A 26821-nucleotide genomic window follows, 5' to 3' on the forward strand; every position below is an offset into this window, starting at 1 on the left:
TATTTGTCACGTTGCACTCATTCTCCCAAGCAGCTGCCAAAAGCAGTTGAAGAAATGTCAAACTGTCACGGTTGTACATCGCTCTTTGAACTCCCTCATTACCCCAAAATACCTACTATGCCTGCAGCTCGGTTGGTTAAAGCTAAGCTGTTTCCATTTTTTCGCTAGCAGCTGTAGCGCTTCGCTATCGGCGGTTATGTGCCGACTCTCATTCTCTTATGTGCATATGTTGGATGGAACCCACCTGGGAACGATCCATGAAAAATAGCTTTACAGGGCGATTCTGGCAACTGTCTTTCAACTCTCCACAGTCTTTCGAAAGACAAAAGACTTTCGATAGATGATTGTCAATTTTTGCAACCATCTTGAAGGCTCTTTTCTGTCTTTCGAAAGATTAATTGTGAGATCTACATACTAACCAGGAAGTATTAGCGTTATTCTGTTTGTCTTTTAGCAATAAGTTTTCTAACGATTAAATTAAATAGAAAAAAATTATCTATTTTTTAAAGCAATAAAAACGAAAATTTAGAAGAATACTAAAAAAAACTAAATTAAAAAAGAGTAAGTAAATAAAATAAGTTTCTAAAAATTCAGTGACATTAAAAGAAGATTTTGTTCTTTTGAAAGAAATAAAATCTAATAATTAAAAAAAATGTATCAAAAAAGGAACAAAATTTAATAAAAAAGGAGATTAAAAAAATTTCTTTTTAAAACAATAAAATCTAAAAATTAAAAAAATTAAAGAAATTTTAAGTAAAGAAAAAATTTTTTTTTTAATTTAAACAAAATTAAAAAATATTTTCCTTTTTATAACAATAATATCCAAAAATTAAAGGAAAATTAATTTACAAAAAGAAACAAAAAACTAATTAAGTTTACGAAAAGAAAACAAATCCAAAAAATAAGTTTCAAAAAATTAAATAAAATTTTTTTTTCTTCTTAATAAAACAATATAATCTAAAAATGTTAATAAAATTTAATACAATATAATAAATACAAAAAAGGAAACAAACAAAATAAGATCCTTAAGATTAAAGAAATAAAAAAAATATTTGTTTTTAACAATTATATCGAATGCTAAAAGAAAGTTAATTAAAGAAATTATAAAATAAGTTTCTAAAGTTTTTATTTTTAGAAAAATTAAATCTGAAAATTGAAAACCTTGTATCTCTCGAAAGGCACGCCAGTGTTTTGCAACTTTAATACAATTAAAAAAAAAATAGTTTTTAAAAACAATAACCCAAAAATTAAAACGAAATTAAATAAACAAATAATCAAATAAATTTCTAAACATTATATGAAATTAAAAAAATGCTTCTTTTTAAAACAATAAAATCAAATAATTCAAAGAAATTTAAATTAACAATAGGAAAAATAAAGTTAAAAATATAATAAAATAAACTTTAAAGAATTAAATGAAATTATAAAAATAAATAAAATAAATTTTAAAAATCAAATTAAATGAAAAAAATATAATATTTTCTAAAAAAAAATTTATCTGAAAATTAAAAAAAAATTTAATTAAAACAAGTAAGAAAGTCTAAGTTCGGGCGACGCCGAACATTAAATACCCCGGCGTAAGTATTAAATATATGTATGATATACACATGTAACCAAATGTATAATATTCTTATTATTCAACTAAAGATTATTGTAAATATCAATTTTGAGTGAATAATCTTTAGTAGTTACTAAAATCTCGCAGTTTTCGTATTTCTGAAAATTACCGTTATATGGGAGGTAGGCGTGATTATTGTCCGATTTTGCCCATTTTCAATACCATCCATCCTAAACAGTGCACGTACCAAGTTTCGTTAAGATATCTAAATTTTTACTCGAGTTATGCGAGTGTGCACAGACGGACGGACGGACGGACATACAGTCACCGCTTAATCGATTTCTCTTTTCATTCTGATCATTTATGTATACATTAGATTAATCTCGAAAAATTAAATTAAATGAAAAAATACTTCTTAAAAACAAACATGGACTGGCCATCTATCTTTACCTATCAATCTTTATCAACATTCTTAATTTATTTTCTATCTTTGTATGTTTTTATTTCTTATCGTATTCTTTCTATCTCTTTATTGTTTGGAGATTATAATTATAATGTTAGTTTATTTATTTGTCCTTGTTTTTATACTTAAGTTTGCTTTTCTCCTTGTCTATATTTAAATCAGCAATTTGTTGTACTATAAAAGATTATATTTTATTGTACTAATGGTTGTACATTTAATAAATGAAATGAAAATGAAAAAAATACACGCAAGTGCTTTGCCTATTAAATGAAATTTAAAAAATATATATGTATGTACGTAGAAGTAAAGAAAAGTAGAAGTAAAAGAAAATTTAACTATCAAAAAATATATAAATAAAAAAAAANTAAATTTTTTTTATCAAATCTTAGAAGTAAAAGAAAATTTAACTATCAAAAAATATATAAATAAAAAAAAATTAGAAAATTTAATAATTTTAATTGAAATAAAAATAGTGTTACACATATGTAACGCTCGAATTTCGTGGACTAATATTGTTGTTATGAAACTTGTTAATACATAACAAAGATTCACGAATTTTACGTATATGTTTCAGGTCGTACAGACATCCCTTGATAGAGGTCGAAACTTTTTATTATGGGTTTTTGTACATATCCTCTAAATTTGCTCTTTTGCTTTCGCGTTTTAATGAGTTAAAATAACAAGATCTAAAAATTAAAAACAAAAAAACAAATTGAATTAAAAGAAACAAATGAATTAATAAATAAAAGGGTTGGCTTTCCTTTATGGCCGTTCGTTAATGGGGCGCTGGGCGAAAGGTAAGTGGGCGTGGCACCTCTAACCTACCTTTTTGGAGAGGGAATGAACCGCCATTGACAAAAATGTAACCCCCGACCACCTAGGTCCCCTATGGCTCCCTAGGGACCCCTTAGAAAAATGTGCCAAAAATCACAATTCTCATTTGCGTTTATTCGCATTTTCTCCTAAACCAAATTGGATTTTTTATAGTATATTCGATATGAAATTAAATAAAACACGATAAAATACCTTTTTAAGAAAACAAAGTGTGTATACTGAGAAAAAATAAAAAACATTCAACTATATTAATGGGCAAAGAATAGTTAAAGAAGTAACACTGTTTCACGTAAGGCAGTCAATATGGCGGAATTAGAGCGAGAAGTTGTCAACTGATAACACTTTGTATTATTGCATCATGATACATCCGCAAAATTTATCTTGGCTTCAGCAAATCGTATCGTCTTAGCCCAACCTTGCTTTAGCGCACCCTAATATTTTATTAACCTCTTTCTCTTCTGTTTGACATTTACCAGCGAATAAAGCCGCGAAGCAAATGTAAAAAATCGGTGTGTGAAAAAATTGCGCTTGCAGAAAATCTTACTAAATTATAGTAAAAAATGCTTTTATTCAACAAAAAATAAGTGGAAAGTGTTGCTTACATTAGTATAAACAGTTATATAACGCATTCCAATAAAATAAAAGACGCCCACAACAAAAGCACTGGCAAAGGTGCGACGCTCGGGTATAGCAGAAGAAAAAATTGTTGCAATAGCAAATCGAAACAGCCAGGCAGACCGCCGCTATGGCACGCCCAATTTATCCAAATCAGCAGAAAATTGCTGAAAAGTTAGTTATACTCAATGATCGTGGCCTGGGCATTCTGACACGAATTTACAACATTAAAAAAGCATGCGGCGATACTAAATCGAAGCCAGGTTTCTTATCGGACAAGTCGCTTGAGTCATCAATTAAATTCATAGTCAAGCGTTTTCCCAATATTGATGTCAAGGGATTGAATGCAATAGTAAACATAAAAGCGGAAATTATAAAATCTCTCTCGCTTTATTATCACACTTTTGTCGATTTGCTAGATTTCAAAGATAACGTTTGCGAATTGCTCACTACAATGGATGCATGCCAAATACACCTGGACATTACACAAAATTTTGAATTAACAAAAAATTATCTGGATTTGGTGGTCACATACGTTTCCTTGATGATACTACTGTCGCGCGTTGAAGATCGCAAAGCTGTATTGGGGCTCTATAATGCGGCTTACGAATTGCAAAATAATCAAGCTGACTCGGGTTTTCCGCGTCTTGGCCAGATGATACTCGATTATGAGGTGCCATTGAAGCGCTTGTCAGAAGAGTTCATACCACATCAGCGTTTGCTGACCAACGCATTACGCTCGCTTACGATAATCTATCCCTTGCGCAATTTGCCAGCTGATAAATGGCGTGAAATGCAAAAGCTCAGTTTGGTGGGCAATCCTGCCATACTCCTGAAAGCTGTGCGCACCGATACAATGTCTTGCGAATATGTCTCGCTTGAAGCAATGGACCGTTGGATAATTTTTGGTTTACTGTTGAACCACCAAATGCTTGGACAGTATCAGGAAGTAAATAAAATATGGATATCGGCTTTGGAGTCGAGTTGGGTGATTGCGTTGTTTCGCGATGAAGTACTGCAAATACATCAATACATACAGGGTACTTTCGATGGTATAAAAGGATATAGTAAGCGCATAAGTGAGGTAAAAGAAGCGTATGCTGTGGCAACACAGAAGGCAGCGCTAATGCATCGTGAGCGGAGAAAATTTTTGCGTACAGCTTTGAAGGAGCTTGCGTTGATCATGACGGATCAACCAGGTTTGCTTGGTCCCAAAGCGATTTTCATTTTTATAGGCTTGTGCTTGGCGCGCGACGAAATTTTGTGGCTACTACGGCACAACGACAATCCGCCAGTGCAGAAGAATAAAGGTTTGATTTTTGTATAATAATGGGTAAACTAAAATTTATTATGCGAAATTTGTCTCAACCTCCCAAAATGCAGGTAAATCCAATGAGGACCTTGTCGATCGCCAATTGCCGGAGTTGCTCTTTCATATGGAGGAACTGCGCGCGCTAGTGCGAAAGTACAGCCAAGTCATGCAACGCTATTATGTGCAATATCTTTCTGGGTTCGATTCAATCGATCTCAATATACGTATGCAGAGTTTGCAAGTTTGTCCCGAGGATGAAAGCGTAATATTTTCTTCGCTCTACAATACGGCTTCAAGTTTGACTGTTAAGCAAGTGGAAGATAACGAGTTATTTGATTTTCGCGCATTTCGTCTTGACTGGTTTCGCTTGCAGACGTATATGAGCGTCAGTAAGGCGGCGCTACGCATCACTGAAAATGTGGAATTGGCGCGCCTGCTTGATTCCATGGTTTTCCATACACGTGTTGTTGATAACTTGGACGAGATACTCGTTGAGACATCGGATTTGAGTATTTTCTGCTTCTATAGCAAAATGTTTGACGACCAATTTCATATGTGTTTGGAATTTCCGGCACAGAATCGTTACATAATTGCATTTCCCTTAATTTGCAGTCACTTTCAAAATTGTACACATGAAATGTGTCCCGAAGAGCGTCATCATATACGTGAACGATCGCTAAGCGTAGTGAATATATTTTTGGAGGAGATGGCTAAAGAGGCCAAGAATATTATAACCACAATTTGTGATGAGCAATGCACCATGGCGGATGCTCTTTTGCCTAAACACTGTGCCAAGATACTCTCCGTACAGTCAGCGCGCAAAAAGAAAGATAAATCTAAGAAGCAGTTCGATGACATACGCAAGCCTGGTGATGAATCTTATCGCAAGACGCGTGAAGACTTGACTACCATGGATAAGCTACATATGGCGCTGACAGAGTTGTGTTTTGCTATAAATTACTGTCCAACAGTGAATGTATGGGAATTTGCTTTCGCACCACGCGAATACCTATGCCAGAATTTAGAGCATCGTTTTTCACGCGATTTAGTCGGTATGGTTATGTTCAATCAGGATACAATGGAAATTGCAAAGCCGTCTGAGCTTTTGGCAACCGTACGCGCATATATGAATGTTCTCCAAACTGTAGAGAATTATGTGCATATCGATATCACGCGGGTGTTCAACAACTGCCTATTGCAGCAGACACAAACGTTGGATTCGCATGGTGAGAAGACCATAGCGGCGTTGTATAACACATGGTTAGTCACAACTTGTATTCTTATCATAGTGTACATAACATCATTACTTTTACTTTCTGCCTCTTAGGTACAGCGAAGTGCTGCTGCGTCGCGTCTCTGCCGGCAATATTGTCTTTTCTATGAATCAAAAAGCATTTGTGCCCATTTCTCCCGAAGGTTGGGTGCCCTTCAATCCACAAGAATTCTCTGACTTAAATGAACTGCGTTCGCTGGCCGAGCTTGTCGGTCCCTATGGCATTAAGTCGCTCAACGAGACACTCATGTGGCACATTGCCAATCAAGTGCAGGAGCTGAAACAGCTGGTCGCCACCAATAAAGATGTGCTCATACTGTTGCGCACCAGCTTCGATAAACCCGAAGTAATGAAGGAGCAATTCAAACGCCTGCAGGACGTTGATCGCGTACTTCAACGTATGAGCATTATAGGCGTTATACTTTGCTTTCGTAATTTGGTGCATGAAGCGCTTGTTGATGTGCTTGAGAAACGTATACCCTTTTTGTTAAGTTCAGTGTGTGATTTTCAAGAGCATTTGCCTGGTGGTGATCAAATACGTGTTGCTTCCGAGATGGCTTCTGCAGCAGGTTTGCCATGCAAAGTCGACCCGACGCTTACCACCACACTCAAATCGAAGAAACCCGAATTTGATGAAGGCGAACACTTGGTTTCATGCTTGTTGATGGTTTTTGTTGCGGTCTCCATACCAAAATTGGCGCGCAACGAAACATCTTTCTATCGCGCTTCCATCGATGGACATTCGAATAATACACATTGCATGGCAGTGGCTATTAATAATATATTTGGTGCGCTCTTCACCATTTGCGGTGAAAACGACATAGAGGATCGCATGAAAGAGTTCTTAGCGTTGGCGAGTTCATCACTTTTGCGTTTGGGACAAGAGTCTGACAAGGAGGCTACACGTAATCGCGAATCAATTTACTTGCTGTTGGATGAGATTGTCAAACAATCGCCCTTCTTGACAATGGATCTGCTTGAATCCTGTTTCCCTTATGTGCTCATACGTAATGCATATCACGCAGTCTACAAACAGGAGCAAATGTTGGGACTTTGAGCAAGAAAAGGGAATTAAATTTAAGTGGATTTTCGATGCGAAGTTTAGAATTGAATTAGAAAATTAAGGAGTTTTAAGTTTTGCCGTTGCAGACGACTTGAAAAGTATTTACTCTATGTCTTTTGCTGTCTACTCTCTACATTCTACTTGGGCATTTATAATTAAGCGAATGCATTATTATCTTATCACATACATATTCATATTATATGAATATATATATTTAGTGTTGTAGGCGTAATTTTCGTTAGCTTACATACCGTATATATACTACATACAATAAAGTATTAAAACTTTTGTAAATATGATGCCTTATTTGAAACGGTACGAATTGGATTTATGAAAGTTAAGGCTTTTTAGGCCTTGCTTAGATTTGTGTGAATATAGAAAGATGTGTGTTTATGTTTATATGTATGCATAAAATAATCAACTACCGGAAGACGTTTCTACGTTCTCCGTTCCGCAGAAAAATGGTTGGGTTACCATCATGGGGGCTAAGGTTTAGCTCCTCTAAGAAACTGGGTCATAACACAAAAATAATGTTTACATTCCATCCACTATGCCTCTTTATTGCCTGACTGCCAATTAAAAATACAAAAATAAACACTTTAGGTAAACAATTATGGCTAGTGAGAAACCAGCCATTAAACTTAAAACTAAAAAATGTTCCATGAAATCGGATTGAACGCATGCGTGGCACGCAGGTATGTATGTATGTTTCTGAAATTTTATAAATCAATAAACGAAAAAAATATTTCAAACTTTAGATTTTTTCGCAGCTCTTTCCTGCATACGTATGTTAAAAATATGAGTTTGCAGAAATGATGTTAAAAAAATATTAACGCTTCACATTTGGTTGAAATAAGATTGATAGACAACGCCGAGTGCTGAGGAGGTAAAAAGCGTAAAATAACTCCACCAGCTGGCAAAACCAAGGAAGCCCTTGTACACATCAGCATTGAAAACCTGCAAGAAATTAAGTGAAAATTAATAAAATATTTATAATAATTTTATATGTGCAAACATTTTTCAAGCTAATCCACTGTTCATGTATCGCATTCGCCGATTCCAGAATATTAAAATCTTCACGAACTGGCTCAACACTTTCAGGCAATGGCATGCTGCTCAAGACCGTTGTTTCAGCTGGCGGCGCAGGCATAGTAGCTATAGCCTCAATAAGACTATCGTCCTGTGGCGCATCACTTATAGCACACATATCAGTACAAACGCTGGTACTAGCACGCAATATGCCAGACCAAGTAAATTCGCCTAAACTTTTATACATCAATGTGAGGTATAAGCAAAGCAAGAGTGGTGCGGCGAATTGCAAGGTCACCACGCAGAGATAGTAGAATATGGAGGAAATCTGAAAATACACTCAAGATTATATAAAAATAATTGAAACTATGAAAAAGCGCAACCGTTTTCTGATATTCCACATTGGTAATACGACCAGCTTCTTTGCGTAAATCCATGATTTTATCATGCGCTAAATTTAGATACGATTGCAAATAGATTGGTATTAAAGCGAAACGTAGTAGTACGATTAATATGACAATTAGCAGGCGAATGGTCTCAAAGGCCTCCACTGAAAGTCTGCGGAAGTAAAGAAAAGTTGTGTATGCAAATCTAACATAAAAATTAAATAAATTTTCGAAAACATACAAAGGCTTCTCCATGCCTTCGAATACGCGCTCAGTCAAATACTCCCTGCTAATCGGTCTTATCCAGAGTATTATTAGTAGAAATGGTAAAATAAAACTAATATTGAGTAACAATTGTAGCAGCTTGCGACCGCTACAGTACTTCAGTGAGTCCCAATGCATTTTTGCCATGCGCAGACCGGGAAAAGTAAATAGAGCGCCCAGTATACCGCAGCAAACAGCCATGCATAGTTTAATTATCAGTTTTGAGGCGGGCCCACTGTGAATAAAATAGTAGTTAAGTAATGCGTACGTAAAAAACAAAATTCAATTTCTATATACGCACGACGAAGTCATGCCCTGTGCAGTGAGGAACTTGGAGGCGCTTTCATTGAAGCTGCTGTATGCGTGTTCTATACCAGTCTCCAGATTACGTTCATCAATGATGAGCACAATCATTGCAATAAGTAGGTAGACAAGGCAGGCAACTATGACCATGGAGCGTTCCCCAATGGACTCCTCGTTTTGAAAATACAACCAGGTGAGTGAGGAGAGTAATTTGCTAAAGACACGATACCATGAATAAGTATATGTTTTTTTTAATGTATATGTCCTTTACTTACAGCGCAAAAAAGACAACCAACAGACACCAAATCATGCTCAGATTAACCTCATTTTTCAAAGGAAAATAGTAGTGATAGATCTGTGGGAAAACATTGGTTACAATGCAAACATTACACGCCTGAATTTCATTACCTCGGATAATATATACACAAGGGCTGAATAAACGCTGAAGTCCACCAACCACTGGTATTCTGTGAAATACCTGAGATGTACTACGTCTCGAGCCACCACCGGCGTTTTCTCCAATTGCACTTCCAAGTTGCGTGGTATATGAAACTGCCCGCTACCATTTCGCGCATCATACTTCTTATTTCCTTTATTACCACCACCTTTCGTATGCTTCTCCTTAGGTACACCAGCTAGCGTACGCAGCTCATCATCTGAAGGATGTAGATATCTATATAGACCCGTGGCGCATAATATCCACTTGGCGAAGGAAAAATGTGGACTTAGCTTCTGTATAACGCTCAATGTTAAGAGCGTCAGTACCAGCTGTGCACCAATCACTGCCTGGAAATTTATAAATAAAGACACAATATAGAGAGCTCGTATTATTACTTAAGTGCAGCGCAGCACCACCGAAGTCTGCAGCCAACGTTGCTACGTTGCTATCAATCTATTTTTGGAAATATTTTCATAAATATTTCGTGCATATTGTGAAAAAATTTGCGTTTCCTCTATTTTTGGGTTAACGTTTACAGAATTTTTTTGACTAGAAATACACACTTTACACGTACCATTTTCGGCTTCTTAATAGTGTTATGCTCATCTGCTAATTAATTCATAACTAACGTGTTAATTAAAAACGGAAATTGCGCTATTTAGGAACTACAACGATCAAAAATGGCTGGACTACGATTGCTCCTGCAACCGGGAAAGAAGGCACAAAAATAAACCAATGACAGCTGTGAGCGGTGCTGCTTGCCTCATATTTCTACGGGGATAATTTGAGGGCACTTTCAAAAAGCTCTTATTCCACATGCTCGAAATGTTCCTCTGCTTGCAAGAGAAGTGTTCTGAAGATTTATCTTTAAATTAATTTTTGTTTAAACGAAAAACTCTGAAAACCCGATACCGATATTTAATTTTTTATAGAGCTGCGTATTTTGTTACGATTCTTGATCCATTGTGGACGATCCAGTAATGTCAGAAGAAGCAGCATTCTTATCAGCATGCAATCAATCAATACAGCTGTTCCTTCGTCAAATGAAACCGCAATTACTATACAATTTTGATCATTTTCCACACAAAATAAAGGAAATGGAAGTAAATCCCATTGCGGTAATGCTTGTTTACATGGACAGCAAAGGTGATCGTCTATTGTTTCGTTATCCCTACGAAAATGGTTACAAAGGTAAGTTTCTTATGAAAAAAAACAAAACAACAAAAAATTCGCATGATTCACGCCCCACTGCCTTAAACACAGATAAGACACCGTTACAAGGTTTGCCACTCGCTGCTTCGGCGCCAGTTTTGAATAATCCTCCCCTGGTTGATGTACCAATGAGCAGTTCAACTACATCACTAGTCTCACAAATTTCCTCGGAGACTTGCAGAAAGCGCAATCCATATGCCATTAGCAGTAGCGATGAACTACTACAGACTGTGCCTCCACCAAATGTTGCACCTACCACCGTATTCGGTGTTTGCAATAGCGCAATGTGTACTACAGTACCGAAGGGACAGCTGGAGGGCTTCACCGATGAAGTTCTCTCCACGCTATTTGCTGTAAAGCAGCAGTTGTGCAACCAAAAACTGGAATTAAAAGTAAATGATGTGCGTTTCGTATCGCACCCTACGTTAATACCACGCACAGAGCAACGCAGTAGCGGTGGAAGTAGTCTCACTGCCAGCACTAATGTAAGCACCACATCTGCGAATATGCCACTTGCTGGGTCAGGCCAGGGCGTGCCTGGTGGTAGTACAACAACTTCGGTACTAATGTTGCCCCAGCCGAAATCTCAGCCGCAGCAAATGCTTATAAATATAGTATTTGCCTTACATGCGCAGGCCAGTTACTCCATAGTAAAGTGCTATTATGAACTAAGCAAACGGCTGGGTTTGGCTTTACGTGTCGAGGAGCAACGTACTGGCTACTGCACCGAGGAGACCATGCTTATGGCACGCACACATGACGAACTGTCGTCACAACAACAGCCGTTGGAGCGTACCTTTGATGCCATCGCCGAACGCAGTACTTTGGCGCAAGCGCTCAAGTCAATCTATCATGATTTATGCACAACTGGGTTGCTGAATACAACTTTAAATCAGTACTTGACAGTGAGCTTCTGTCTGCCTCAGAAAGCGCATCAGTTGCACAAAAAGGGCAGCATGGTTGACCCGGAGGCTATAGACCGCTGTTTGCGTTCGTTAAAGCCCTATCATGGTATGTTGCTCGTTGACTATGCCGAGTTGCTCGATTGCGTGCCACCGCGTGCAGCGCGCATGCTACTACAGCTAGTAGAAATCTACACACCTTTGATGAGTTTGCAAATGCTTGCCTCCGAGGCAGATATGAGCATTGAGCAGGTTTACAAAATGGTTTCACACTTGGTTTACTGGGGCAAGGCGACTATTATATATCCACTCTGCGAAACGAATGTTTATGTGATTGCCCCCGATGCGCCGTTGCATACAAAATCGCATTTAGTGGAGAAGTTCTCGGCGCGCTTTGCTGGCATGTCACTATTTGATGCCATTTCACATTTTTCGCTCCCTACTTCCATTGGACATTTGACCACACCGCTACAGCAGTCAGCGCGACAAGGCATGCTCGCTCAAATGGTTGTGTGGATGCTGCAGCATCATCTGCTTATGCAATTACATACTTATGTACAGTTTATGCCCAGCGATTTTGATGATTTCTATGGTGGTGTGAGCACGATGAATGTGGCAGGCAGCGAATGTTCGGGGTGTAGCGATGCTGAAAATGAACACAAGTCATCGCTAATGGATTTGCAAGAAGGCACCAATACAATCAGTTCTATGGGTGTCGGCAATGCAGGCGAATTGATGATATCGCCGCTGAGTAGGAGCATTAATGTCAGCGATGATGAGCTGTGAGTAGCCAGGCAGTTATGTTCGATAAAATTTGTATAGTTTTTATAAATTTTAATTTTTTTGCAGCAACGCTGGCTCACTGCTCTCATGCGCCAGCCAACCGCTGCCAGTGCCGCACACCAGCCATCGTTCGATTACTGATGATCGCTACTCTGGCGGCTGTTCAACAGCATCAGACAATATAGTGGCGCAGCCTTCGTCTAGTCACAAATCCAATTTTAGGTAAGCGTGCTAAATTAAAAATAAAGTAGTATGAAATCATGTCTATCTACCTTGTACAGCATGACCGCCTCCATTAGCACTGAAAACTGCGAAAGCATTGCCTCCATCGAGGATGAAGAGAAAATCAAAGAACTGCTCTCCGTTTTCAATGAAGCGGATCGTGCGGCTATAAGGCGCATACCTGCATCGTCGAATGTGGATGACCTTTCTTTGTTGGTTAAACTTTATCAAGCGGGTTATTTCAAAAGTGAACATCACCTAGAGGAAATTATGTACTTTCAAAGTTTGCGTCCAGCCGAATTGCTGCAGCTGCTAGATAAATTTCGTGATGTGCTAATAATCTATGAGACTGAGGATCCTGCTATTGCATCGATGTACAATAATAAATAAAGCGCGAGTGATTGAAATGGAGGAAACATAGGTGGTATGCGGGCGCTAGTGCTTGAAAAAGTGAATTGAGCAACCGAAATGCAAAATGGCCTGGGTGCGCAGCATAAACTGCAGTTTTTTCGTTGTAATGCAATTTATATTTTTTTAAGTTTTTTGCTAGGTGCGTAGTAAAGTGAAATACAAATTAAAAACTACAATTATTTTTTTATAATTTTTTAATTTTATTTTTTTTCTCTGCTTGTTAAAACTAGTGTGGTTTCTTTTACTTGTTTTTTGTTTGTATAATTTTTATTTTTTCCTACAACAAAATACAAGTTTCAGAGTTTAATTAAATGTTTTCGGTTTTTGCACGTACAAGGAAGGGACGACAACAACGTTTACAGAGGAGTATATGTATAATAATATATATATTTCTACGTACGTTTTTATTATTTTGTTTTGATTTCTTTATAAGTTAGATTTACATTTAGAGTTTTACTTTTAGAAGTAGCTTAAAGTTTCTAACTTACATACACATACATATAGTAATATATTTATATAAATATTAGCAAGACGTTGAATAAGTTTTAATCAATAACGATTGCATCTGTTATTGTTGTAGTTAATAATGGTAGAAATATGTAGGTAGCAGTTTGCGTTAAAAAAATGTATGTTTACTATTGTTTCACATTTTTTGTTTTTTTTTTTACAAAGTGCACCATTGTGTATGTGTACCCGAATTTTTTCGTATAATCATTGATTAAACATAATATTTTGTAAATAAATTAGTGCCATTTTGTTTGATTTCTCTTCAATTTTGTTTCTGTTATGCTACTAAGTGATCATCTAACAAGTTTTCGGGGCTTTTGTCTCGCCCCGCCTGATGGCTGCAGTGTGCAGGATGCATTGCTTAGTTTGCTTAGATGAAATTAGTTTTTATTGCGTGTTTATTTTCTCTGCACTGTCTATGTTTATTGTGTGTGTGTGTATGAGTATAAATTTTTGTTTTTTGTTCGCCCTCCTTGTTTACAACAATTTATTCTTAAGCCGTTTGCTGTTTTTTTTTGTTTGTTTGTTTAAGAATTGCTTAAATTTCTCTCTTAACCAGTTAGTTTGCCTACTTAATTGCCTTACTGTGTTTTTATTTTTTGTTGCTGTTGTTTGTTTAGAATAATAAAAAAAAACATCTAACATCTTCTGCACGACGTTTGGAATCCTACTTTTTAATCAGTTCGCCTTATTCACCGTCCGTTCAATGAAAACGAATCACGTTGCATTGTTGCTCTCGCCGTTACTGTCGTGGAAGTTGGAACCATTTACTATAAATGATGTGCCAAGTCCATAGAGATGTCCGCAGTATTTGGCATTGTCAATATTATCCTCAAAGAACATCTGTAGTGAGGGAAAAGAGATGCGAAATAAAATTTAGGTTGAGAGTTTCGACGGCGCAAAAAGGAAATACCGGACAAATTGTTAGTTTTAAATAAAAAAAAAAAAGTTAAAATAGTTCTAAAAATATATAAATCTATACAAACAAAAATTAATTATAAATATTTTAGGTTATGTAAAGATGAATAGAGTAATTTACTTCTACAAAGTTGAAGTATAACAAAAAAAGAAAAGTTTATGCATTTTTTTATTTTTTTTTATTTCAACTATCCTCTTTGAATGGCTGGCTCACAAAATTGTCTCCTTTATTCGTGAAGTAAACGCGGCGGCCGCTATGGTGTAGTGGTAAGCAGTGCGCGCTTCCACTCCGCAGGGCCTGGGTTCAAGCCCTGGTCAAAGCAACATCGCAAAAAACTTAGAGAAAAGTTTTTTTTTTTAACAGCGCCAATCTATAATTATTATTATTAAATGCGATTCAAAGTGTCGTGTGTTCTGAGCTTAAGATAATATGCAATATTTCTTCAAAGTGCCGAAACCTAAAGTTCAGAAACGTATCTAACTGTCGAAATAATTTTGAAATAAAATTTTGAATTTTCCACACTTTTCGTGGTCAAGAGAACATCTTATCATATTTGACGTTTCTGAATTACTTGGGATTGAGAAAAAACAGTTGCTTAATCTAGTAATTTTTTTTATGCAAAAAGATATTTGTTTTTATTTAGCAAAACAGAAAATTATTAACATTTCTAAAAATGTATACTGTGCACAAAAGCCTAAAAAATGTTCGATTAAAACTAAACAAGTTGATAGAACATAAAGTCAGCTTAAAAAAAAATTTGCAATAACAAATTTTTTTATATTAAGTATATTTAGGAATTGTGCTCAAAACGAAAGACAAGAAACAATTAAAATTTTTAAAGAAATATAGCAGCGTTTCACAAAAATATATTTTTGCAAAAGAAATTAATTAAAAACAAAATAGTAGCAGAATTTGCATAAAAAAATATTATGTATCAAAGGTAAAACTATAAATAAAGTATAAAAGCTTTAAAAATGTCAAATAAAAAATAACAAATATAACAATTTTGGATTTTAGACTTTTCTACAAAAAATATATGTACGTTTCAAAGAAAACAAACAAAATATTTTAAAGGTAAAAATTTAGCAGCCAATTTAGCAGACTTCCACAAGAAATATGTACATACGTTTCAAAAACAAAAAAATGTACATGGAAAAATTTTTGAAGTCTATAATTTAAAAACAAAAAAAAAACCTGATGTAAAAAATTTTGTCATTTCTCTGCTAAAAAATAAAAAAAGGATGTAGAAATTTTTGAATTTTTCTCCACAAAAATTTGTCACGCTTCCATAAAGAAATACAAAGAAAAAATATAAGATACACAAAAATAGTAAATAAAAATTTTCCCAAAAGAAATACATGAAAAATATATAAAATACACAAAAACAGTAAATGAAAAATATTTTCGAAAATTTCCGTATTTTATAATTTAAAAATAAATAAAAAATATTAAAAAAAAAATAGTTTTTGCTGCAAAAAAAGGAAAAAGTATGAAAATTTCAGAAAAAAAAATATGCTCCAATAATTTTTGGCAACCTTTTGTGACAACAAATATCTATCCATAATTTTTAAAGATTTTTTATAAACATACATACATATGTATATAAATAAAAAAGTATGTAATGACTAAAATTTGATAAGTCTTTTCTGACATTTACTATGTCATTCCAAAACGTGAGATAAGCAAAGAAACATTTTACGGAATAAGATTTTTTAAGGTTTGGGTTGGTTTTTTTTTAATGTTGTTTCGTAGAAAAAAAATTACATAAATAAAGCCTGATTATGGGCATAAAAATAAAGGCCGAAAATCACGGAGCTTTTTTCCTTGAAAAAAAAAAATATTTTAACTGTTTTTTCAGATTTTTCTGATGTCATTGTTGCGCTATAATGTAATAATGTTTTAGAAAAAATGTCGGTACTTTGCTTTTGCTTACTGCCCTTTGAATTATAAATATGTGTTACTTTTTTTTACAAGCTCGAAAATTTGAGTTTTATTTAGTAGGTAGGCCTCGACTTGTTAATTAAATAAAAAAATTCAATAGGTACAATTTCTTAAAATTCTCTGCAAATTTAAGCATAATTGCCTAAAAATTTAGAGAAAAAAGTTTGAAAGATTTTGAAAAAGAATTTTCAAATGCGTACTGTAAAAAATCAATGCCCTCTTAATTGTTTCTCGACAGTTTTATAATTTGTTTGCATTGCTTTGAATTTAAGTTAACTGTAAGTTTTTAATTCTGGTACAAAAACTTCAACTTTGTTGTTAAAAAAAAAGCGATGACAAAATTTTTATTGACAACAAAAAATCTTTTGTTGTAAAAGTTGAAGATCCAAGGCAGCAACAACCATTCTCAAAGTTTTACACATTTTTTTTAATTTGTATTTAAAATGTTTTGCAAGATTTCGAGAATACCCCTATTAGATTTAACTTTTATGCCGAATTCCCACCAAGCATTGAAATGACAAAAACAAAAAAAAATTGCCCCATTAAAAAAATGCCATGACTATTTTTGTTAACGTAATGACGGGGTATTTTTTATGCCGCATTTCCACTAGGAATTAAATTACAAATATTTTAATGAAAAAGCTGGTCATTCGAAAATACGCGCATCATTGCGTTCATAAAAAGAAGTCATTAATGCCGATTTTCTACTAGGTATTGAATGACAAAAAATTGATGCCATTAAAAATATGCCATGTGGAAATATGCCTAGTGAAAATTCAGTTAAGCTCTTTTTGAAACGCCATTTTTAATGGCACAAATTCTCATTTCATGTAATTAAAATTTTTTGTTATTTAATATTCCGGGTGGAAATCGGGTATCAAAAACGGAAATTTTTTATTAGAAATATAAACAATCTGTACTGAGTAGCGTTCTAGGCAGAATCAAAGCATAATTTCTTGAACTTTTTTTTTTTGCTCAATTTGCCATAATAAATGTAAAGAATTTGTTTACAGATTTTGATTAAAAAAAGATAAAGGAAATAAACAAATCATTCGCAAATAGCGATTCAGTGATATGAAATAAGATATGAATCAAATAAAAATAAAATAAATACAAGATATAATTAAAAATAAACAAGAAATTAAAAGAAAAGATACCAAAAAAATTTATTATATAAGAAAAACACCAAGAAAATAAAAACTTAACAAACCAGAAATTAAAAGGAAAAAGGCAAAAAAAAATGTATTACATAAGAGAAACACCAACAAGTGAAACAATATATACTCTTCAGCAATAAACTATTTAAAAAATAATTTTCACCCACAATTTTTTTAAATCAATACCAGAAGTCAGCCACTGTTTTAATAGTCGTAAAAATTAAAAAAAAAATATAAATTTCATTTTAAGGTAATTTCCATTACAAATATATACAAATTTCTTTCCAAGCGGGTTTTATAAAAATATCGGATTTATGGTTTTTTAGGTTAAACGTTTATTTTTTATAATAAATTCTTTACTTATTATGGTATTCTAAATTAGTTAAAGCTATATAATTAAACTATGTACTTCGATTAGTGTGCAATTTATGTATATATTTCAACCAGAGAGAGCAAATGTTTGTAGTTTAATTAATTCTAGTTTTTCAAAATCACCTACGCGAGAGTCGACGGCTTAGATCGAATAACATAGTTAAAGTTTGTGTGTATTTAATAAAAAACAGCTACTTGAAAATGTTGCCTTCAATATGCACGTGACGCGGGATGTTTTTTATTTATTAAAAATTATGCTTACATTTTCTTCAAATTCTTTATTTCTTGTAATGCTTATACAAAATCACTAGGCTCGGTTTACTATTTGAAGCTGTACACGGTTCGGAACTAATTTATTAAAAAAGGTAAAATTTTTGCGAGTTTTGAGCAACTCAAATCGTCTAAAAAATGTAAGTTGCTATCAGATTTCGATTAAGCTGGTTATATAATTGAAACGATAGTAGACTATACAGCAAGTGATCAAAAAACTTGCCATAATTTTCCCATAAAAAATTGTAAGACCGTTATTGAAGTATGCGATAAAAATGTAATTTTTGTGTACCATTATTTTCCCATACAAACTTAAAATTTGTCATCTTATATAAAAGCAAAAGGTCCTTTAACTTGCACAATTTTTGCTCCGATTATGTCAGTAACACTCGATAATCTTTTAGCTCTGTGAAAATTTTGTGAAAGCAAATAAATTTCAAAATTATTGAGTGCTATAGTTTTAAGAGGATTTTTTTTTTTAGAATTAGCGAATGTATTCGATTTATAGGATTTTTTTAAATGAAATTTTTTGAATTAGTTAACACTTTGCAGCTCACCAATTAAAAAAAGCCTTGCGGTTAGAACGAACTGCAATTATTTCTATAAAAAGTTTCTGAAGTTTGTGTTGAAATCGCTATAAAAAAAAAATTTTAACCGGCGCCCTAATTTCTACCGATTGAAAATTTTAGTAGATATCTTGCCATACTAATTTTAGTATGCCAAAACTCCCCTATAAAAAAGTTGTATGGTACACAAAATTTTGGGACCCTATTAAGACACAAATGTCAGCGTAGAAACCCTAAATCTTCTTCCATAACTTCAGTGTATGCAGTTTTACTTCCGTCTGTTAGTAACTTATCTTTATAGCATTAGGTTCGAGTAATCGTAATTCGCAAAAGAAAAGAAAAGTAATGAAACCGTTCGTGATTTAACACAAAAATTTAGATTGAAATAATTATAAAAAAATTAAGGCGTTTCGTTAAAATAACATTTTAAGTTTGAAGATAATATCTAGAAAACATATTTACATATCAAAGTAATACACGTTGATATGAAGAATTAAAAGATTGCAATTAAATGAAAATGTTAAATACGTACCGTTGAAACGATGCTATCATATGAACAAATTAACTGTGAAATAAAAAATTCTTCAACATAACTGTTCCAAAAAATAATGAAAATTTTAAAGAAATAAATTTCATCTAAATTGTAGAAAATTACATTTTAACAAATACAATTTGACGAATAATTATAAAATTATTAAATTGTAGGAATAACCTGGCGATACGAGGACATAGCTCCCTGCCATTTAAACACATACAGAATTAATATAATTTGGCGCAAAATTAATAATTATTAAATTTGAGGAATAACACAACACTTGTGAATCGTAAGGTTTCCAACCAAAAATCACAATATACATTTTAAAATTATATAACATTTCATAAGAAATAAAGAATTGAAGACGTAAGCATGGCAGAAACTTTTGCACGTGGTTCTGGTCCTCAGCGGTATTACCATACGTGTATCAGTGGAGCAACGTTGGACATACCTGAAGATTATTCACAGCAGTTGGAATATAACATACTACGAGAAATAACTTGACTATAGGGACTATTGGGTCCCTCGTCATTGCTTTAGAGCCAAAAAATAATAATATAGCAAAGATTTCAAAAAAAATATTTACTAAGTTTTGACATTTCATAACTCGTCGTTTCTTCATTTTCAATTTTCATTTCTTCAGCTTACTCCAAATGCTATAATTTTGTAGAAAAAAAATGCTATACAAATTTTGAAAATATGGAAATAGCTATCACTTCTACCGTTTTTTTTTTCTCAAAATTATTGTAGCTTTTCCCCAATAGTTTTTCATTAAAAACGGCCTCAAGCTCAATAAAAATTGTTGAATATGGAAAAAATTCAAAATAGTAGGTATTTCATGTTTTTACTATAATATATATTATAGTAACACTTTACAACAAATTTTTAAATTGCTGCTTGTGGATTATGTCTATTTTTGATAACATATTTAGCTGACCCCGTTAATTGGAAAACTCGAAAATATAAAAAAGATAATGGTGAAGTTTTTGGGTTTTTCCAATTTAAACTTTCATTTTTTTTTCATCTTCGAAAGAGGGACCTAAAAACTTTAATAAAAACACGCTCCATTGCAACTTTTTCTATTCATAATCAGCAAAGCTATTGAACTTTTAGTACCAAAAATTCAAAGCAATTGAAGCTTGCTACCCGCCTCTCTTCAGCTACTAGATTATAGTCAAATACAATAGCTTACTTTACAGATTCCATGCTGTTCGTTTGTTTTGCTCCAAGAAATGAAAACTCAAAGTGATAGTTTGCTTTATTTCGCATTTTTTAATTAACAACAATAACAAAAAATGTTTCCAATTAAATTCAACATTTTTTTTTGGAATTTTTGCAATAATTTTTGTTAATCAAGAATTCAATTCAATTCAACGAGTGTAAATATTATTAAAAACTAATAAAATTATAGTAAAATAATAATTTGCAAAAAAAGAGGAAAAATAACAAAACAGAGTATGCGCAAAACTTAAATTAAAAAATTATGGTTTCGTTTCTGAGTAATTCAAAATTGGACAAAAATACTGTTTGATTTGGAAAACACAAATTATATATTATACTATAATTTACTAATAAACGTGTTTTGTGAAAAAATTTTTAGTTGCACCATTGCAGGTAGCCAAAAAAATGCTTTCATTCACAAAAAGTTTTTGTCGAATTTAGATAGATAAAAAATAATTCAATGCGGAAGTTCTTATAAAAAAAAAGGTTTGGGAAATTAAGTGTTGCAAACTCAACGGTGAGTCATAAATATCAATTTTGGAGTCTTGGAAATTAGGGAACCATTTTTAAGGAACCGAATGAGTTTTGTAAAGGAATGATTTAAAAAAATGATGTATGTGTTATATTCAATAAAACTTGAATTATTTTTTTATGCGCTTGATGAAAATTAATGCCAGCAGAAATTTAACAAAATAAGTGTTTGTTTTCTAGGCTAGAATGAATTTTTATTCGAGAGACTACCGATGAATTCTTTAGAAAAAAGTAGCAAAGGTTTGGTGTGAATCTCTGCTGTTGATTTTTTTGAACTGAATGAATACTAGGCAAATAATTATGAGATTCCGGTAAGTAAAAAGGCGTAACGCGTACCTTCGCTTGAAATCATTCGATTTTAAATAGTTGCCTATGCGAACAGCACTTACAAAATCGAAGAAATAACAAATGCCTCAAAGACCACAGCTTTCTGAGCGTCATAGTTTTGAAGAAATGTTACTTTTTAATTATTACAAAAAAATTAAACTTCAATAAAAATTTTAATTCAGCTCAAACAAGTTAAAATATCAAATGCTAAAAGCTATGACTAAATAAAAACTTATAATTTTAAATGTTCAATAATGCATTTTGAAACGCGCAACTTGCACAATAATTTACCCCTAAAAAGTGCTTCTAAGATATGAAAATTTTTGAAAGCGACTAAAAAAAAGGCAAGACCGAAATGCATGATCAAAAAGCGAGTTCGGAAAGTTTGTGAAATGAAATCAATAATACATTTAAAGCGTATATAAGATTCGCACAGAGTACGTTTTTGTGCAAACAATAATGCTTCATTGAAAAACAGAAAGAAATGTTAAACAAATTAAATTATCAATGTTTTGTGATATACTTTTGGCAACAAACGTCACCTGATCAATCGTCTTGCATTCAATACAATACAGCCAACAAAGCCTATGCACGATTCGTATTAATTGGCAATGAACACATGAGGGAATAAATAACTTATTGTTTCTTTCATTTTTTGTTTTGTTTTTCAAATTTAATATGATTTGTAGGCATTTGCAGTCTTTTATGGTGCACTGACTGCATTTCAAAGCAGTTAGTCAAAAATTGTGTGACGCCAATTAGCGCGGCGACAATTAATCGCCATTGAGAAAAGTAAAAACCAAAAAAAAATTGTTTCGAAAATAAATTCAACAAGAACATGACTTAAGTGAAATGTGTGAAAATTAACGTTTTCATGTTAATCGAAAATGCATTTTGTTTGCTCGACATTGAATTGAAAGTTGAATTGAATTTTCATGTTCTCTAACTTTTAAGGAATTATTTGTGTTTATGTTTTAGTTGTTAGACGCAGCTAACTCCTCGAAAATCGCTTCGTTCTCTTGTTTTGCGTTTTTTTAATATGCTCTTTCATTTATAACGTTTCATTATGCTTTCTTTCTCTTCTATTATCTATCCTTTTTTCTTCTTCTGTTTTGCGTTTTCATTTCTTTAAACGTTGTTATTGTTGTTAAACTCGACGGCATAGTCGAGAAATGTCGATGTCGGTTCAATAATAAAATTCTTATTGTCATTATGTACCTCACGCATTTTGAAGAATGCCATTCCGGTGAGCAGCGCATCAGAACCGGCCTGATGTTGTGGCCCGACACGTCGCAATTCCAATTGATCGGCCACCTCTTGTAGGCCACCTTTCAAATTCTTACACGATTTCATCAAATATTTAATATCGTAAATGTTGGGAAAATAGATGCGTAACAATTCGAAAAATTCACTCTCATCTGAGGGTAGATTCTGATCGGTTAATAATTTGAGTAAATAACCAAAATCGTAGCCTGAATGAAAACACAGCCATTTAATATTATCGACAAGCACAATTCCCGAAGACATTAGCAATTCGGCGAAATCGAGTGGATCAATACCATCCTCTTCATGTTTTTTGAATTGTATGCCGGAGTTTTGCAGCAAATCAATTGAGTCTTGCGCGTACATGTCCTCACTGTGAACGAAAAAATAAACAAAACAATCGTTACTAGAACATTTTAAACCATATTCCACATTAACCTTAAATTAAATTTAAAATTAAATTGCCATGTTGAGTAACCAGGCGGTGTTTTGCCTTCTTCATCCATGAACGTCAGTCCAAGCTGTATGATGCGCAGCAGATCAACATTACAACGCAGCAGCTGATAGTGGTAATCAGCGGTGGAACGAAATTCACCAACAGGACGCGCTACAACGCCTGGAAATTCAGTGTCCATCGCCACATAATTATACTTTTGCACGACTTTGCGAATTGTACGAAATTCTTCCTCTAAATTATGCTTCCAAACGTCGCGTATACCGCACTCCTCATTGTTGGGTATATTCACGTTGTGACTAACGGCGCCTGAGCCGTGTCCGGTACCGCTTATGGCAGAAGGCATTGCCTGCAAAAAGAGATTCGGACGCTATATTAGCACAAATGATTGATTGTGGTTACAAATAAATCAAAAAGAATGAATAATTAAAATAAAAACCAATTACCAAGGTAAAAAGCGAGTACAACAAATAAATAACAAAAATAAATAAGTTTATTAGAGTGTCTGATTCAATTTCTGTGAATTGTTATTAGCAGCGCTGATAGCAAATTTTCCAAGTGGTTCGCTTGTTTTCAAATATAAAGACGATCATTAACCGAAAATTTTGCAGATTTTAGCAGCTGATGCTGGAGAAGCATCAAGTATTGATTGAAAATTCTACGAAATATTGAGCCAGATGATACTGGTAAATAAAAGCTACATACATAAGTACATACATAATTAAGCAAACGTGGATCTATGCTTGGTACATAGTTATTTCATCGTTTGGATACATCTTTTTTTTTGTAAAAAAGAAATAGATCGGCCAAATACTAACATACATATGTGTAAACGCCAATCTATTATTATTAAAGAAATAGTGGAACTCTGAAAATGCATTATTTTGCGTTGAATATCAATGCCAAGCACAAACACATTTTTTTGTTTGGTGATTAATCCGACAATATGACATTATGAATTCTGGTACGAATTTCCGTAATCTTACATATGCATATGCAAACTAAATTCGACAGGGGATGTAGAAAATGATTGTGTATCAAACGATCTAGTTATTCTGTTGTTTTGTTAAATTTTCTCATGTTAGCTGTGTATATTTTTATGTACATTTAAACAAAAATCGATGTAATATGAAATTATTACGATTTTTTTTGTCATGTTAAGGTATGGAAATGGAGCTTTTTTTGTATAATTTTTAGGGTAAACGCAAACAAAAAGTTAAATACTAAAACAGCCAGCTAACAAACAAATTTGCGTAAAGCAAGCGTGCATGTTTGTGAATTCCACTTGAAAGCGGCCCACTGTACAGGAAGGCCAAATGCTCATGTCGCTACACTACTTACATCAGCTGTTGTAGGCTTTGCTGTTGCTGCTGTTTCAGCCACGTTGCTTCAAAACGACTTTATATACAAAGATTTCACTGCTAAGCGTATTTGATAAATTTTGAATTTTTTTAACTCTTGCTATCTTTTTTTCGTTCCTCTGCAAGAATCACAAAAAATTTCTTTCGCGGCGCGGTATATTCAAGAAATTATTTAGTATTTTTAATCGGGTCGGTTCGGAATAGCGTTTCTGAGTAGTGGTGGTGGAGGATTTAGAGACGTACGTTCTACCGGCAACCGTTTATTTTTATTTCGTCGCTACTTGATTGGATTATGCTTGTTTATTGGTTTATTTCAAACTTGATTTGCGCTTGATTGAAGCGTTAGCTGGGCGTATACCTGCAAGAGATTTAATACACACACATGTATACATACATCAATGTACATGAATATAAACAATACGTGAGAGATAAACATCTACCAAATTACATTTTTCAATAACTTGGCTTTAGCATTGAAACTTAAACTAATCGATATGTGCGTGCGTTTGCAAGAGATCAACATCTACAGCGGAAAAATGGAAAATTGTGTTGTGGCGTGTGAATATTTATCTGTTCACTGTTGCAAACAAGACAAGGTGCGAGCCAATTAAGTAAGATTTTTTATTTGATTTCAATTTAATCTATTAAAGTAGTTAAAGAACTATTTTTTTTAGGAGTTTTAGTAGTTTTGTCCATATTTGCTTGCCAATTCCACCACCGCTTTTATTGCTGCACATTACGTACTCGTCACTATATACTAAATATAATTTTCAAAAACGTATTATGTATTTTTGGCAAATTGTTTACACTTTATTTACACAAACATATCTTACCCATTTCATATTCCTTTCCTGGAAATTTCGAGAACTTTTAATTTTCAAATGTTTTTAGCCGTGCTTTAATGGTGCTTCCGCGAATGGCGGCGCCCGTCGTTTCTTCTTATGCCACTTCACTTTTCTCGATTCAATTGTCTCTGGTGTAATTGATTTGTTTTTAGTGGTACTTGATTAATTTGTGAAATTTTTCTTTACTCTAATGTTACACCAACTAAATATGTAAATATTTTTACAGTTTTTGGCCTTTTTTATGTAAAACCAAATGAAAATTAAAAGAAAATGTGTGCGCTATAAAATGTTCGCGTTTTTTCTTGGCTACAGCAAATAAAATTCACAATTCACGTCCGATTTTCATCACCCTTCTTCAAGCGTATATGTTTTTCTCGCTCTCCCCTGTGGGCATACATGAGCGAGCGATGTAAATGCAGTGAAAATCGCTGCACTGGATGTTGGGCAAAAAAGGTACACTACCTCGTGGCCTGCTTCTTCTTTTTCGGAGTTTGGGCAAAATGAATTTTAGACAGCAAATTCATGAACCAAAAATGCTTTTTAAACGAAAATACACCACAAATAAGGGCACATAAGCACGGTATACACTTTTACTACTTGTATGTATGTTAAATGCATATATTAAAACTCCACTATTTTTAAAAAGCTTTTTTTATAAAAGTCGATGCGCGGCGCTTTTGTTTATAAAAATCAATACTATACAATAAATAATGAAATTTCTAAGCAAAAATCGCGTGTGGCAGCACCGACATTTCAGTTCAATTGGTCTACAAATCAAAAAGTGAGGTTGAATTCGAAATTTTTTTGCAATTTTTTACTCAAAAACTACAATGGCCCCGCCAGAATGGGTACTTTGCGTACGTTCCGCTCAAGCATGAAACTGACAGTTGAGTAGACTGTGTGTGTTAGCATAGAGAGCGGCAGATTGGCAACCCTTGCGTCGACGGACCCAAGGAACGTTGGCCAACACTCAAGTTTTGACGCACGTAAAGCCTGCTATACAGTTCAATCAAAGAACGTAGATACATTCTTTGGTAACGTGTAAACAGTTGTAAAGCTTTTTATCAGGCTAACCTAATATTCGCGGCTTGCGTTTAGGTACGCACGCCGTAGCATTCTTTTTATTGCATCACCCGAAATTGACTTGCGTGCGTTTCCTTTATTTCATTGAGCGAAATGTCAAATCAAAATGTCACGCAGAACAAAAATTGGAAATTGAGTTAGCTTCATACGCACGCCGTTCAATTTCGGTTGGTCCCATACAAGTTGTATTTACATGAGAAATTTTTGACAGTAAAGTGGCGGCATGCGTGAATATTACTTGCTGTCTCCACAGGCAAAAGTTTTTATCTTGATAATGTTATCAGGCAAAATTTTGCCCATGGAGACCGCATATTGCTCTTGGCAAGCAATAATTATCAGAGCTTTTATCTTGATAAATATTGCCAGCAATTTGGTACTTTGACAGCTACATTTTCATTTG

The 26821-nt window shown here is 33.7% G+C and overlaps 4 protein-coding genes across 6 annotated transcripts; 2 read left to right on the forward strand and 2 right to left on the reverse strand.

Annotated features, from left to right (window-relative positions):
- The first annotated feature begins 3351 nt into the window (after positions 1 to 3351).
- Hem (Nck associated protein 1 Hem) lies at positions 3352 to 7277 on the forward strand. Its single transcript, XM_017611154.1, has 3 exons — positions 3352 to 4780; positions 4854 to 6042; positions 6110 to 7277. Exons 1-3 carry the CDS (start codon positions 3601 to 3603, stop codon positions 7110 to 7112), a joined length of 3372 nt encoding a protein of 1123 aa, XP_017466643.1. The 5' UTR covers positions 3352 to 3600; the 3' UTR covers positions 7113 to 7277.
- Positions 7278 to 7651: 374 nt separating this feature from the next.
- emei (transmembrane protein 161-like emei) lies at positions 7652 to 10287 on the reverse strand. Its single transcript, XM_017611156.1, has 8 exons — positions 10114 to 10287; positions 9509 to 9886; positions 9376 to 9455; positions 9099 to 9314; positions 8775 to 9032; positions 8531 to 8705; positions 8134 to 8475; positions 7652 to 8075 (listed from the first exon to the last, which is right to left on the reverse strand). Exons 1-8 carry the CDS (start codon positions 10114 to 10116, stop codon positions 7956 to 7958), a joined length of 1572 nt encoding a protein of 523 aa, XP_017466645.1. The 5' UTR covers positions 10117 to 10287; the 3' UTR covers positions 7652 to 7955.
- A 230-nt stretch (positions 10288 to 10517) lies between these two features.
- Nprl3 (GATOR complex protein Nprl3) lies at positions 10518 to 13631 on the forward strand. Its single transcript, XM_017611155.1, has 4 exons — positions 10518 to 10730; positions 10803 to 12435; positions 12503 to 12658; positions 12718 to 13631. Exons 1-4 carry the CDS (start codon positions 10520 to 10522, stop codon positions 13046 to 13048), a joined length of 2331 nt encoding a protein of 776 aa, XP_017466644.1. The 5' UTR covers positions 10518 to 10519; the 3' UTR covers positions 13049 to 13631.
- A 100-nt stretch (positions 13632 to 13731) lies between these two features.
- On the reverse strand, positions 13732 to 25735 carry Pop2 (CCR4-NOT transcription complex subunit Pop2). Of its 3 annotated transcripts, none has more exons than XM_017611159.1 (5): positions 25327 to 25735; positions 24474 to 24851; positions 23117 to 23481; positions 22634 to 23051; positions 14263 to 14419 (listed from the first exon to the last, which is right to left on the reverse strand). In XM_017611159.1, the coding sequence occupies exons 3-5, from the start codon at positions 23476 to 23478 to the stop codon at positions 14294 to 14296; spliced, it is 906 nt and encodes a 301-aa protein (XP_017466648.1). In that variant the 5' UTR covers positions 23479 to 23481; positions 24474 to 24851; positions 25327 to 25735; the 3' UTR covers positions 14263 to 14293. The 3 variants fall into 3 exon arrangements, with proteins under 3 accessions (XP_017466647.1, XP_017466648.1, XP_017466649.1); XM_017611160.1 differs by lacking the exon at positions 25327 to 25735 and adding an exon at positions 24942 to 24959; XM_017611158.1 differs by lacking the exon at positions 24474 to 24851 and having other exon boundaries at positions 13732 to 14419; positions 25327 to 25731.
- Positions 25736 to 26821: the final 1086 nt, after the last annotated feature.

This window comes from Rhagoletis zephyria, unplaced genomic scaffold (genome assembly GCF_001687245.7).
Source record: "Rhagoletis zephyria isolate East Lansing unplaced genomic scaffold, Rhagoletis_zephyria_1.1 Rzeph_scaffold_00375, whole genome shotgun sequence".
Classification (NCBI taxonomy): Eukaryota; Metazoa; Arthropoda; class Insecta; order Diptera; family Tephritidae; genus Rhagoletis; species Rhagoletis zephyria.